General features: G+C 39.4%; 1 protein-coding gene across 1 annotated transcript in view; it reads right to left on the bottom strand.

Annotated features, from left to right (window-relative positions):
* The window catches only part of PIGN (phosphatidylinositol glycan anchor biosynthesis class N), a 97,809-nt gene that overhangs the window by 43,062 nt on the left and 38,691 nt on the right, over nucleotides 1–16,056 (bottom strand). Inside the window, exons 12-13 of the mRNA XM_054381674.1 lie at nucleotides 6,287–6,365; nucleotides 2,913–3,095 (exon numbers count right to left, since the gene is read on the bottom strand). Of these exons, the coding sequence (XP_054237649.1) occupies nucleotides 2,913–3,095; nucleotides 6,287–6,365 (262 nt within the window). The remainder of the gene's footprint in view (nucleotides 1–2,912; nucleotides 3,096–6,286; nucleotides 6,366–16,056) is intronic.

A 16,056-nucleotide genomic window follows, 5' to 3' on the forward strand; every position in this document is an offset into this window, starting at 1 on the left:
ACAGATAGGCTTCCTCAAAGAGCCTACAATTTCAAAAGACAACAGAGGACTAGAGTTACATGGCACAAAAGGTTGCTAGCATAGCTAGAACTGTTACCATATTTAATCCTACAACGCCAGCCTTGGGCTTTTCTTAAAAAAATAATAACGAAGATATGAGATTAGAACAGTCTCCCTACCACATAGTCAAAGAAGTATATTCTTGGACTGGGAGAGCTGGAAGGAGGAATAGCAAAGAAAACATGTTTCAAATGGATAATCTCAGACAATAGGCTTATCCTTAACTCCCATGTAGCAGCGATCTTGTTTGTGCAAAGAGGAGCATTTAAACAATCATTCTGCATCTGTTTTTCACCTGGCCATAAATTACTCTTCCTTATTTAGGGACCTTCAGTTATCAGAAGAATTACTGGTAAGGGAAGATTATGTACAAGTTTCACATAAACAATTTTATCTTTATGTTTTGCAACTTGACACAGCAAAGGCAGCTTTGGTAACTGAGCAGTCTTTAGTGTATTGTGTGGGTAATGACTGAAGGCACTGTTCAGTTTCACAGTTTCTTTGAATAAGTTATGTAGACAGATATGCAATTATGTAAAATATGCTCAGAAAAATCATTGAATTAGCAGTTCACATGGAGGGGTTAACATTTTTTCTGGTCCTTTGCCCTCCCACCCTGTAACTGGAATACAACTGTCTCGATCTAAATCTAAACTGACAGCAAAGCAAGTGCTACATGATTTTTAAAATAGAATTTCTGCTAAGATATGCCATTAAGGTAAGAAAAAAATGTCATACAGAGAGCTGACCTATCTCGATTTTGTTTCTCTAGTTTTTAATCTTACTGACATATAGAAAGAATATGTATAGATATGATAGGCACACAACACAATTTATTATTGAGTAAATGCATACAATCAACATTTTATTCCATGTAGAGACATAAATATCATCCAATCCAATACAGTTTGCCATGCACTGAAAACGGAAACCAGATTTACATTTTCCGTGGGTGTTTCAAAATAGATTAAAAGGTTAGACTTCTTGTGAAGTGAAACAACACATGGAAACAAAAAAGTTTTTTCACGTGCGTCGTAAGAAGTCAAAAACTGTTAAAGATGATATATGCATACATTATGCAGTTTCATTATTCAGAGGCTCCTTTCAGATTTCATAAGGCTGTACTTTGCAGAAGACTATTTTTTAATGGTAGATTAGTTTCTCCGCAAAATTCTTTAAGTAGCTCAAATATTAGCTATAAACCAAACAATTTTCATATATGAAGCATTAGCCTCACACTGTGATTCCCTAAGTATTTAGGAACACCAAAAAGAGGTTTCTACAGAAAAAGGGCTCTTACTAAAACTGAGGAAAGAGTATTTCTGTAGACAAAGAACTAAGAAACCCTGTTTTTTCTCTACCAGTGCCACTAGCATAACATTCATCAACATGAAAAAAATCAATATACCAAATGCAAATCTGATGCCAACTAAAAATGTGAAGATTCTGCTTAACGTAGTAATTAACATGCCCAATACTCACTATTTGTTGCAATTATTTTGGTCATTCCTAAGATAATAGGCATCTTGGATTATTTCTTCTCAATTATTTGATGAAAGAGTACCTAAATCATGCAGTACAGCACTTATGAATATTTTCCATTTCAATTTTGTTTGATCATTTTCATTAAAGGCCAAGACTATCTCATTTCAGCCAGTAGTAAAAGCCTCAAGATAGCACAAGAGAAATTTTCTCAGAGTAATATACTGAAGGCAATAAAGATGCTGAGTGTTCATTCTCATTTACATTACTGAATGAAATAATTCTCTTTATTCTGAAACAAATTCTTGAAGTCTGGGAGATTTTTTTTTTCTTTTCCTCCCTTCAAGGCTTTAATCCTTCTTTAGTGAAATGCTACCTTTTAGCCTGTTCACCTTTTTGAGGTATCTCTTTTCCTGATGAATGACTGAAAGTAAATGTAATTTCCTAGGATTTTGTACTTTGTGAAACATCAAACCATAATAATCTTGTCAAAAAGAGCTTCCTTCCTCTTTGATGTCTTCTGTACTCTTGCAAATCACAAAGAGCAAGCCAATCTGTGAAACCACGGTTCACCTGCTAAAACAGGTTATAAATTTTTAAAATGCCATGATTGGACTACACAGCTTCTGAAAAGTGACTTTACATTGCAAAACAGGGCAAGAATAAAATAATTTACACAATGATTTCTTTTTCTTTAGCCTTAACAGTAAAGAACAAAAGTGAAAATGGAAGTCTGACACCTGTATTTTTCCAAACAAATATTTTTACAAGAGAGCACTGATGTTGCTACAACTAATACTGAATATTGACTTTGTGTTAAAGATTGACCCTCTAACAGTTTTAAATCACTCTGTTTGTTTACACTTGCTTTAGCATCTAGTAAAATGTGCAGCTATAGGATGGAAGAAACTGAGAAAGTACAGTATTGCAAACTCAGAATTATACAGTTAAGGATTAGTGATCCTAATAAATGGGCCAAACAGTAACACTATGAAGGATTACAGTAACCAGAAAACTCCACAGCTAGCCAGTTCCCATATAGAATCACAGAACTGTCAGGGCTGGAAGGGACCTCACAGATCATCTAGTTACAGCCCCCCTGCCATGAGCAGGGACACCTCACACTAGATCAGGTTGCTCAGAGCCCCATCCAGCCTGGCCTTAAAAACCTCCAGGGATGGGGCTTCTACCACCTCCCTAGGTAACCTGTTGCAGTGTCTCATCAACCTCCTGGTGAAGAAATTCTTCCTAACATCTTTTGCAGTCAAAAGACGTGGAAAGTATGCAAGATGTGACCTACAGAGAGAGTAAGTACACATATAACATTGAAAACCAATAGAAAATCAAAACACTGCATGTTTTCAACCTACCTTATTACTAGTCTGGACAGTCTTGATCAAACTGGTATGGTTCTTGATAATCATCAAAATCACATAAGTTGTCCAGCCCACAAAACTTGATGTAATACTCAGACCCAGGAATAATCTATCGTAAGTATGGTAATAAGACAAGCCTTCCAAAGCAAGCTTAATTAGAGCTTTGCACAGAGATACCTAGAGGTAGACAAAACACACAAGCAACAGTTTAGGATATTGTAAGCTCCATTCCAAAAATAGACCTAACTGACAGTGGCTGGAACTCAGGCAGCTCCAGCGTGCTTGGCATATGTGTCCTCTCTGCACTCCGGTAATAGCATTTTGGCCAGCATCAACTGCTGGAGTACACACTGTTTTGGACTCCTGTTGAACAACATCAACAATCATTCAGCTTCTTTATCATATCCCCTAGCCACGACAGTGTTCAGTTGTTAAAAACCACACAGACATCACACCTTGACCACTACTTACTACCAAACATGCCACTTGTTTTTCCCGTAATCATTTGACCATAGTAGAAGTGAAGTCCCATGAAAACCAGGTTTGTGCTTCCGAGGGTGCAGCATTTACATAGGAGGATTATGGATGCAGCTGAATCAATGTCACTCCGCTACAGTGCTACCCGACATCCCTAGTGCTTTGCTTAAGCACCCAAGATGAATTTAGACTGAAACAGAGCCCAGATTTCATTCACAAAGCAGCTGCTTAGGCTTTCAGCGTGCTAATCATTTGTACACAGAATGTCTAACCACAGGATCCTTTACTCAGCACGTCCACTAAGAAGACACCATGACAAAGAGAGTCGTTCTCCCCCATTGTGTCATTCGTTACACAGAGGTGTTCTGAGACGGACCTATGATTTACCCAAAGATGGGAAGGTCAGCTGTGATATTTGTGTTCACAAAGGATTCTCTGGTGATTAAAAAATACGTAAAGACTAGAAGAAGTTGAGCATACATGGCGCTGCTTCTTCAGGTATCCAGTTGGGATTCAAAAGTAGTAATCAACAGAAAAAGGTATGTCAACTACTGAGGAGATCACAAGATTGCCAATGGGCAAACTCAGCCAAAATCATGTCATTTCTGAGGGTGCAATTATGAACACTTAATGCAATGCATAAAGCTGCGGAGTTGAGGAGGCAAAGAATCATGGATCCTCCAGCACCTGGTAAGGCACCAACCTTTCAGCATTGCGATACAAGAAGCTGAGGATAACCAGGGCACAACGTGTTAAGCAAATCAAAAATGAACACAAGGCACTCAAGTGAGCTAGGGATAAAATTTACATAAAACCAACACCACAAACTTGCAATTTCTACTGATGAAATGTATAAAATGTGTGCTATAAGTAAATGTGACAGCTGAGTAGAAGTACTAGGAAACCCAAAAGAAAACCTGCTACCACTGCAAGAAAGATCCATTGATTTAAACTGAGCTATTTCCAATTTACAATAAGGTAAATAAAAAGGCACAAGGCATAAAATAAATTTAGCTATGCTCTGCATAAAATAGTAATTTATAACCCTGAGGAACATATTAGGAAAACAGAAGAGCTGAACCGTAACACATAATGGAATTATTCTTCCATGCACCTGGCAGGTTAAATGTAATCTTATGTACTCAACTTTTTAATGTATTTTTGAAATACAAAAATCAGTTTCTCTGTTTAAAGCCTTTGTTGTATCATTTAGCTCTACAAATTATTTCTGTGAATGTCAGAATACAAGCACTGGTGAACTGCACCCATTGAATATCTGGTAGCAAACACTTGGGAAAGTAACACCAGAACTGGGAAGCACAGAATGATTTCACCTATGGCTCCAAATCAAACTGAAATGTGAAATTAAAAACAAGAACAACAGGTTCAAGACAAAGCAGGCTCTATAATGGAGCAAGACTTCATAATTCTTTTCATGTGACTAGCAGACTAGCAGTGGCTACTCTACTCTGCCCTGGTGAGACCACACCTGGAATACTGTATTCAATTTTCAATTTTGGGCTCCCCAGTTCAAGAGAGACAGAGATCTACTGGAGAAAGTCCAGTGGAGAGCCACGAGGATGATTAGGGGACTCAAGCATCTCCCCTGTGAAGGGAGACTGAGAAACTTGGGCTGTTCATTCTTCAGGAGAGAAGACCTAATGGAGATCTAATCAATGTCTATAAATATCTGAGGGGTGGGTGTCAAGTGGAGGGGGCCAATCTTTTTCCAGTGGTGTGCAATAACAAGACAAGGAACAACAGGTACAAACTTGACCATAGAAGATTTCACCTCAACAGAAGGAGAAACTTTACAGTGAGGGTGACAGAGCACTGGAACAGGCTGCCCAGAGAGGTTGTGGAGTCTCCTTCTCTGGAGACTTTCAAAACCTGTCTGGATACATTCCTGTACAGACTACCCTAGGTGATCCTGCTTTTGGCAGGGGGGTTGGACTTGATGACCTCTGGCGGTCCCTTCCAACCTCTAATGTTCTGTGATTTGGTGAACACGAACATCCCTCAATTTCTTTCTTTCTCAATTTACCCTTTTCTACAGTGGAAAATAAAAATATGCTATGTGTTAGTATGCTATGGGACAGTAACAAAGAGAAGTATAAGGGAAAAATATAGCGAGTCAGTATTATTCATTAGGTTCTCCTCCCCTTCTACTCTGCCCTGATGAGATCACACCTGGAATACTGTATCTGGTTTTGGACTTCCCATTTCAAGAGAGACAGGGATCTACTGAAAAGAGTCCAATGGAGAGCTATGAGGATGATGAAGGGACCAGAACATGTCTCCTATGAAGAAAGACTGAGAGACCTGGGGCAGTTCAGTCCAGAGAAGAGAAGGCTGAGGGGATCTTATCACTGTCTATAAATATCTGAGAAGCAAGTGTCAAGAGGAAGGGGACAGACTCTTTTCAGTGTTGCACAGTAATAGAACAAGAAGCAACGGGTATGAGTTGGAAACAGGAAGTTCCACCTCAACACAAGGAGAAACTTCTTCACTGTGAAAGTGACAGAGTACTAGAACAGGCTGCCCAGGGGGGGTGTGGAGTCTCCTCTAGAGACTGTCAAGACCTGTCTGGATGTGTTCCTGTGTGGCCTGCCCTAGGTGATCCTGCTTTGGCAGGGGGATTGGACTCTGTGATCCCTGGAGGTCCCTTCCAATCCCTAATATTCTATGATTGTGGATTAGAACTGATATCAAAATGCAAAACGTCTGAGGCTTACAGTGGGATTTTGTGTTACTCAGTGAAATGTGCATCATAAGGAAAGAAAAAAGTTTTATTTCCCCATTTTATTTCAAGGTAAATCTAAATATTTACATACTACAGAAGCTCCTGCAAAATGTTTCTAGAAGGTGTAATCTATCAAACCCAGACTTACCGCTTCATCGTACTCCTGCTGCTGAATAAACAGTCTGATTTTCTTCAAAAAGTTGATCTGTTCAGCATCAGAAAGTGGTCTGTACAAAAGTATACAGATATATTAATGTTTCTTCTTTTCACAAGCAAAGGAAGAGGGAGAAAAAAATAACTTTATAATAAAAAAGGAAACGTGCCAATATAGTCTGATTTTCATTAGCGGTAATTGGAACTAATCCATTTCTCTACATTCATCTTCACACTTGTGTCAGTGCTGCTGCTGTCTAAATTATCCCAAGATCTCTCTGCATTAAGAGGTATTTCTTTTATGTAGATGTCCCCATCTAATACTGCTGAAAATTATCTCCCTTGTGTGTTATTATTCACCAAGAAGCACTGTGCATGCAAAAGTTAAGTGAATTAACTGATTTGATAAATGTTGTAAGCAGTTTGCAAGCCTGTCAGCAAGGAGGCATTGTTCAGGTTCCACACTAACAGTAGATGATGCCTAACAATCTTCTTGAAATATAAGAGCTTGTTTCCTGTTACAAAGGGAGCTGTTAGCAGACTCCTCAGAGCAGGGGATAAAGCAGTTACCTGGTTAGCCTAAGGTCAGTGATAATACCTTTGATTTTAATGAATTTTATCACCAATAAATAATTCTACAGTTATTATCCTATAGAAAGTAGTAACAAGGAGAAATAAGTCAGTCAACCAACTTCTACCAAAGGAAAAAAAGAGTAATTTTTCCTGCACCATTTTTCTCCTCCCAAATTAAGGATGTCAGCAGGTCAGGCTTAACAATTGAGTCACAACACAGGTTGTGACCATAGGTCACAACACAGTCACTGTGACTCTAGGCACCACAAGCAAACTATAGCATGTCACAATTTCCTGGTAGCTGCAAAAAAAAGTGGTTTTTCTTCACGCCTTCCACAAAACATCTGTGGCACAGCATCATCTCCTCAGCATCCCCAGCACATGGCAGCCCAGTTGCATGCCTCACTCCCTCCCTCACACACACTCCATCATGTGCCTCATACACCACCACCACCATCATATGCAAAATCAGATCCTCCCCTGGGGTCTCACTCCTACTTGTTTAAATTAGCAGCAGTCACCTTAGTGGTCACTCAGCTGAACCACAGGGGCAGATCTTATGTAACTACCACATGGAAATGCTCATTCCTGAAGCTTCCAAACACTTGGGAACCACTGCCTACAACCCAGAAGCAGCTGATACACAATCAACTGTTGAGCCCTGAAATGTATCAACAGGATTCTGTACTTAAAAAAATCTGAATTTTATTACTGATAACATACTGTTATGTTTTTTATACTGTTTCCTTTTGATACTGAATTCAGAGCACAGCGGTGTTGTGCATCAGTCTTCTAAAATAGTGGATAATAGGAACAGCTCCTGAGAAGAGGAAATGAAATAACTGTATTTAAAGATGTTTGACTCTTTTCAATCTAGAAAAGAATCAAGGGATGGTATCTATAAAGAGGAAGGGACAGGACCTGGGAAGAAGGAAGGAAAAGGTGATGACAAGGTGATCTGTTTGATCACCTTAAGTTTGGAGGAATAACAGAGGATTATAGAAAAGGGAGCTGAAAAAGAGCAGAGTGAATACTGGTTGCTCCTGCACCTTCATGACACATCCCTATGGAAGCCAACCTTACCGCTCCACAAGTCAAGGGTTACCGCCATGCAGCCAGCAAGCGTGCACCAAGGCTGATGATGAATCAAGTTCAAATCAATTCTTCAAACAGGCAAACCAGACCCAAGTACTGCCTCAAAAAAAGATGTAACCTTCAAGTTTTGCTATTTTTTTTTCAGCAGAGGAAAGGGAGCAAAGCAGCAAACCAAGATGGGATTTTTCACAATGTGTGGAGATTAATAGGACAAGAGATAACTTAGCTTTTAGGTAAGGATTTTTTAAAATCTGGAATAAATATTATGCAGCTTTATTTAGGACTTAAATACATCCAAGACGTTCCTATATTCACTGTGTCATTTTTATTGTTTTACATGTATTTCCTGAGAATTTTATCCTTGCCACATTCAATGCTAATTTTTAATAAGCTAAAATTATCTTTCACTTTACATCTTTAACCATTTACATATAACCCCCTTAATTATCTTTTTTTCTATCTCAATGAATCATTTTATTATTAATGAACAATAGTCTTTACCTATTCCTTCTTAGATGACACCAACTGGAATCTCTGTACATGGATGGTCTAACAAAATAAATGGAGCTTCTAAAGAGTAAAGCTTCAGTAAGGCAAATGCAGAAGGTGATTATTTTGTCAAATGGGGTTACCATTAGCAGGTGCATTGTTCATTTTCAACAGCTAACATTATATGACACATTTTACGTTACTTTCCTATGAATGCCTTTCAAGATGCTGAATTTATAATTATCTACAGATTGGTTTTGCAAAACTTATGAATTCCACCAGAAACTAAGGATTTGTATATAGCTGTATCAAAATGCAAGTTTGATATGCCCTGAATGCAAGGGCTAATTGTGATCTTACTTTTTGCCTCTGTATTAAGAAAAAAATCAAAGAAGTGACTAGAAAACTTTTACATCTCACACCAGACTAGAAGATTTACCCAATATGCTGATTATCTTTTGTTTAAGGAATGAGTATAGTTCACCAGAAGCAGTTTATCATCCATTGAGGACCCTGATCCACTTCCTAAAGCTGACTTCAAAGGAGCCCCTTGCTAGATGTAGCAGAAAGTGTAAAGAGATGAAGCTAAGCCATAAATAGAAGTGGAAAGTTGCCTATAGAAAATACTCCAGCAACTTTAGAAATAGTGATTCTATAAAACCTACAGGCCTCAAACAACCACAAGAAAAAAAATAAATCTGAGAAGTTAAACCTTGAACTATTCTTCACACCACTCAATTTTAACTTGAACTATGTAAAAGGCTTCAAATACAAGGCAGTGTTAGAAAGGAATAAACTGATCAGTTGCTCCCTTGTGTGGGAAATAACACAGTGCCAGAGGCTCTAATATGTCAATCTGTTCTAAAGGTCACTTCATGCACACATCCTTGCAATTAATAGCAATTAAGTGATTTACTTTTCATTATTAGAAAGATCCTTAAGTCCATACAAAAAATTAAGGTATATATGTATATACTCTTCCCAGTTACCCGTCACCAAGATCCAATTCTACCAAATTCAAGATGAATAGTCTTAACTAGTAAAATGCAAAGTCTTTTTTCATAAAACAAAAATACCTGTTCTAATAACTAACAAGCACACGCAAAGAGAATTCATTAGTGGACTCAGTTCTGTCTTCCTGTTCTTTCCTTGAAAGTATTGCAAAACAAAGAAATTATAAAATGTAGTATCCTAAGGTTTAGCTGAGAAGAAAAACCAAGAACTCTTATGGTCACATGTAAGTACTCGTTATTCTCCCAACCATGTTGGGTGCCACCTGTTGTGCTTCTCCCAATTTGGGGGCCATTGGGTGACAAATGAAGACATGAACCCCATTGCTGTACAGTAATGAGATTCCAGAAACACAGAGAATCTCTGAAGTCTTCTCAGGAGTCCTTTATTGCTGTGTTGTAGAATCCCTAGCATTACAGAGTCTAGAGTGTCCTTAACAGCAGAAGTCCCAGAAGCCCTTAACAGACGAAGCAGCTAACAGAAGTCCCAAGAGTATCCCTAGCAGCATCCCTACACCAAAGCCGTAGCCAAAAGAAGTAGCTAACTGTGGTGGGTTGAAAATTCCCTCCCAATATTAAATTTGCCAGAGCAGCTCAGTTGGAAGCAAAACGAAAGCTGTATTTACAAGCAAAACTACAATCTACAATGGAATGCAATGAATATGTACAAATATACAATATTTACAATATTTACAGGTATTTACAATTAATAAATAGCATAAGGACCCCGCTGGTCAAAGACCAAGGGAGCTAATAGCTTCTCCCTCCCTGCCCCTCCTTATCCCCTTGTACACAAAAGGGACAAGAGAAAGAGCAGAGAGACGTTATAACTTAGCCAAAACAATGCAGCTAAGGTCAAGCAGAAGCCAGCAGAAGCGCAAAGTTCGTATTTCCCAGAGCAAAGGGGCAAGAATAGAGAAATTGTTTTGGTACAACTAGTTTAAGTCTCTTATCTCTCCAATGGGATTGTTTAGAACTATCATTATTTTCCTTTTTACACCCAATAGTGATTTATTTGCATTTTACCACTTTCTATTCAAGATCTGTGGAAAAATTTTAAAGGCATAGCCTAAAACTACCACACTAACTAACAGAAGCAGAAGTCCCCAGCAAATCTAAACCCCCAACATGTTCTTAATCTAAATCCCTAACAGAAGTAACTATTGCTCAGAGTGGCTGTTTATATATCTTTTGTTATCAATCTCTTAACCAGTAAAATCCAAGCACACATGTAAGCTAAAATCTTTTCCCAATAAGAGGTGCTAGCATGTCAAGGAAGTGGCTTCTACAGCATGTTCCAATCAAAGGTGCCAACGTGAGGATGTTCTTGGCACACATGGAATGTTATTGTTTTGCTCTATGCAGAGTGCTAAGGAATTGGTCAGGTAAGGAATAATGGACTCTGCATGCGTCCAGCAGCTGCCCTCAGAGCAGTGGCTGCAACAAGCACGCAGGCATTCACAGTATCATCAGGACTCTAAAGACTTCAGATTACATTCCTTACAGAAAACAGTGGTGGTTCTAGAAGACTACTTTTGTTTTTTCACAATGGCTATCAGATATTAACTTCGTAGTTCCAGAGAGAAATCATGGCTTCAGCTATAAACAAACATAATTAATTATGAATCAAAACAGTTGGGGTAATCATGCAAGTGCTTGTAAAATATCTCTTCTGAGATGTTAGCTACCCTTGTTTTAAGTCTCCCTGACAAAATTAATCTTTCCAACGTATCATTCACACCTCGTATAAGCCAAACTATTTGACAGTACTAACAACAAAACTGTGAAGTACCTTCCCCACAGCAATGTCAAGGGGACCTTTCTTCAGCCAATGAGTCTTAGGCAAATAGGCAAACCAGATCCAAGTACTGCCTCAAGAAAAGATGTAAGCTTCAAGTTGAGTGAGTCTTGTTTATAATCACAGTACAGAAATTACCATCCCAAATGGCACATGTAGTATGCTGCAGTCACACCATGATACAAAAATCTTGGAACAGAAGAGGATGTCTTGCAAATACATCTGTATCTATGACTTTTTAATTTTATTATGCCTGGTTATTTAGGTAGCAATTTATAGTCCTTTTATCACACAGAAAATTTCCCTGAGTTCTACCATAAGAAGGAACCCCTTAGGATCTGTAGTAGTTTAACATTTTAAATTATGCATTTTAATAAGAAAGTATCACAGACCTGAAGATGCAATGTACAAAGAGAAAAGCTGACATCTAGCTCACTGTCAGATGAAATAAATATCTTTCAGCTGTTTCACTCCTTCCTGCCCCAAACTCCATGTACCTGACTACTGTCAGCTCATGCATATCTACACCCTTCATCACTGCCTTTTCACTTTCCCCATCAGAAAAAAACCCAAATCACTAAATATTGTGCATCCTATAATCCTTTGAGTGTGGCAAGATTTGCTGAAGACACAGTGATCACATTTCTATGACCCATATCCAGCAGCATATCAGAAGCAGCTGCTCAGCAGACCTCAGTCTTCTAATTTTTCATATTGGCTATTTAGGGATTGGGGAGAAAAAGACCAATTCCTCCTGCTGATGAAAAGCTAAAAAAGTTGGACTACCCGTAGCTAGCTATACATCTCTTAAACCTCTTGATAGCCTCAAGATGGAACAAGGCAATCTGAATAAAGCTTGCTAGGATTTCAGATGGCCTGTCTTCTCTTGAACATCACATAAGGCAGACCTTCTCACTTTCTTTGCTATGAAGTTTCTAACTTCAAAAATGTTTACAGTAAAAGAGACTGCTGCTGTCCATACAGCTCCTGGAACTTCTGCCAAAAGACTAAGCAAACAGAAGCTCTTGTTCCCTTATCCAGAAAGAGTATTTCTGGCATCTTAGCAATTTGCAATCTAAAAAAAGTATGTCTCCCAGGTTAATGTTGCCCCTCTCACCATGAAGATGTCATAATCCCTCAGAGAGGCCCAGACCTTTCTCACCCACCCCCATCCTCTTGCCACTTGGTTACTGAGGAGGGCAGGCACCCATGTCTTCCCACTCTCACCATAGGAGAAAACTACCAGGAACAGAAACAGCTGAATATGTTCAAGCTTGGTTGCCACTCATCTCTCTCTGACAGGCCCATACTAAAGGGGAAAGTGGGTTTCCAGTCCAGTAATTCTGCAATCAGCTGAAATGGTACTTATAGGACCCACTATTACTGCTTTGATGTACATCACCACTGCTGGCAAAACGGCATCTTGCAAAGGCAGGATGTAAGACTGGCCTGATGTTTTCACAGGGCTGCTACTGAAAACTTAATACAAGTAATCAAACAACACTTTTTCAAAGCCTGGTTCAGAGTAGCAACAGACTTCAAACACAGTCTCCCATGACAGCTGACTTCAAGTATTTCCACCGTACAACATGACAGCACCTCAGAAAGACCAGGCGGATAATGGGAAAGTAAAGACACAGATCTTTCACTGAATACTATGAATTTAGCAGAAACATGACTGCAGGTTATTCTGGTTCCACATCACATTCACCCTGGTTAGCAACCCGTGGGTGCAAAGACTTGATGGTAATGACAGTAAAATCACAAACCCATCTTTATCATTCTGTTGTTTCTTTTGGAAGTATGGTAGCAGCAGAATGAAACGCACACTGTAAAACCTCACTTCTCTATCAGCAGCAGAAAATCATCAGAAAGAAGTCATGAATCATTCAGTAAAGCATGCGGGAAAACGACCAAATATTCTTAAAAAATCATAGAATTATAGAATGGTAGGGGTCGGAAGGGACCTCCAGAGATCATCAAGTCCAACCCCCCATGCCAAAGCAGGATCACCTAGTGCAGGTCACACAGAAACACATCCAGATAGGTCTTGAAAGTCTCCAGAGAAGGAGACTCCACAGCCTCTCTGGGCAGCCTGTTACAGTGCTCTGTCACCCTTAAAGCAGTTTTTCCTCCTGTTGAGGAATCATCACGGTTGGAAAAAGTTCCAAGGCCACCAAGTCCAACTATCAACACAGCAAATCTCTTCCCCCTTTCCCAGTTAGCTGAGAGAAGCAGAACTTGGTGACCTGCATACAAATAACCACAGCAATGACATCAGGGCTGGCAGCACCTGGAACCATGATGTCTACTTACTATTGAACTTGCTGTGTAGTATAGACTACATGATGCTACTATGGGCAACGACCAGGAAAAAAAGTGTTACAGTTCTATGGACTTCACCAAATTACTTAGTTACATAAATTTTAATAGCCAGAAGCTGATTTTTCCCATTTTCAAAATGTGTTCCAATTTTTCAGATATGACTACTCATAAGAAGAATTGTTTTACTGCACCTGCTGAAGACAGACTGAAAGCACACAATAGGAGATAGTACTCTGAGCAGGTTTTAGTTTTGATAAAAGAGTGAATTTTCCAAAATTAAATTATTTAGTAGGTAACATGATGATCCTCTATCTGTTTAGATGGCCTGAATTTTATATTGTTTAAAAAAATATTTTCAGGTAAGCTACTAAAATGGGCAGGTCCTATGAAACTTGATTTCTGTAATTCAGAAGCAAGAGGCATGTAGTTTACAGATAAAATTAGTGATGGTTTCTGTGTGCTAAAGCTGTGCTTATTAGAAGAAAAGCTACTCCACATAAAACTACAGTAAAGGGTTCATTACAGCTTCTTGAAATCCAGTGCCTCATCATTCCCTCTCCCAACTTACCTATTCTCTTTTCCCCTGCTGTTTCACTGCCAGGAATTTCAGTCTTGGAGTGTCTAAATGTCAGGTAGGTAGACTGTAAGTCAGCCAGTCTAACAGTAGAGTTGTACTCAGTTATCTTTGCAAGTTTTTTTTTTCTTTTTTTTTTTTGTCTTTTTAAGAAGCATTAGAAAGCACCACTGCATGTATGAGGCACTCCAAAAGAAATTAAAGGAGTAAGAAAGACAGCAAAAGGCTCCTGGCTTAACTTCTGAGGTTCTTGCTCTTTAAAGATTAGTGAAATGAAGGGAGGAGACACACACTTCCAAAGGACAAAGACAGCAAAAAGAAGCTTTTAGTGCAACATTGCAAAACCCTGCAAGTATGTATACGCTTTTGCACTCAATTTACAAAGGAGGAAGCAGTGGGACATCAGTGAAATGGTCTGACTACTAATGGTCTAATCCTAGACTGGCATATCCTAGGAATTAAAGTAGCCTTTTAATGTTCACAAATCAGTGTCCTTGATGCAGCATATACACAACAGCAAAGTGCCTTAGGATATTTATGTAAATCCTTTAGATAACAGAGATGAGAGAAAAAGGAACTCAGGCAAGCTAACTGCCAGCTGCCAATTCACTGAACAGAGAAACAATTAAGATAACGGGGCTGCACACAGCAGATTTGCATGCAAACGACTACGCAAGAGCTGCCAACAACCAGAGGCCGGGAGGCGGGAGGCCATGCTCTGAAGCAGTCCCTCCAGCCCACTCAAAGCAGAACTGGGAAACTGGGAAAGAAGCAGGGATCTAGCATGGGCAGGGGTTGTGCCTAAAGGGCCAGCAGGACATAATGCAGCAGCCTTGGAAACTCCATGATAAGTGTTGCGTTTAGAGAAGGATAAATTTGGTAAGAGACAAATCCCCTTGTGTTATAGGCAGTCCTGAGATTAGAGGGGCTAGAAGCAGCTGAACTTACCTCTTAAGAGATATGCCATTTATTCCCATGATTGTAGGCCTGAGACTAGATGCACAAACAGCCTGCCTGCTGTAGATCTGGCTGCATTCAGAAGAGGCAGTTGGGTGCTTGAATAGTACAGTTTATTCATATGCAACATAGAGAGGTTCTCTAAGATTGTCAGTGAATAACAGAATAGCTCTATGGCTCTATGATTACAATCACACCTTCCATCTCCTGGGGCAGCACTCAGTGCAGTGGAGGGCACAAATCTTACCAGAAGAGGTCCCTTTTGTAGGGGGGGACAAACCTGTCAATCTGTTCCTGATGTTTGGTACTGAACTCTCAATCTTCTCCAAATAAGATATGAAATTTGGGTAATATTTATACCTTGTTATCTACTACAGTGCAGAGTGCATTGGTGAGACTGGTCAAGCCATCGTTCCTGATGGTCAAACTGTTGTTTCTATATCAGTTGAACAAAACGTTTCTTGGTTTTGGTGTAACTCAGCAGTATTGCAGGGGATAAGTACAAGAATGCAATAGTGGGCCTCTTACCTCTTGCATTCACCCTGCTGCCATTGCAACACAGACCACCAGTTCTCCACCCAGCCTCTGCGCCTGCTCTGAGCACCATGTGTTTACCAGCAATACTGCCCTTGGTAATCTACCACTGCTTTATGCTTCCAACAATAGGGAAGATGAAGATCCTTGAAGGAAAGGAAACACACTCTTTCTAAAGTCTCTTCTAATTCAGTAGTGCAGAGGCCTCACCTCTGCAAAACGTGTGATGGATTTACGTCATAAATTGGAGCTGGACCTAGATATCTGCACTGTTCTGGATATATAATGTTGTGCCACTGGTCTGCTTCAGGTTCACGATGCCACGTGCCAAACCTAAAGCACAGCTATCATTTTTCAACTACTTGCATTCAAAGCAGGCAGCACATGCTGTCTTTGGGCAAATATTTCAC

The sequence above is a fragment of the Indicator indicator genome, chromosome 6 (assembly GCF_027791375.1).
Source record: "Indicator indicator isolate 239-I01 chromosome 6, UM_Iind_1.1, whole genome shotgun sequence".
NCBI lineage: Eukaryota > Metazoa > Chordata > Aves > Piciformes > Indicatoridae > Indicator > Indicator indicator.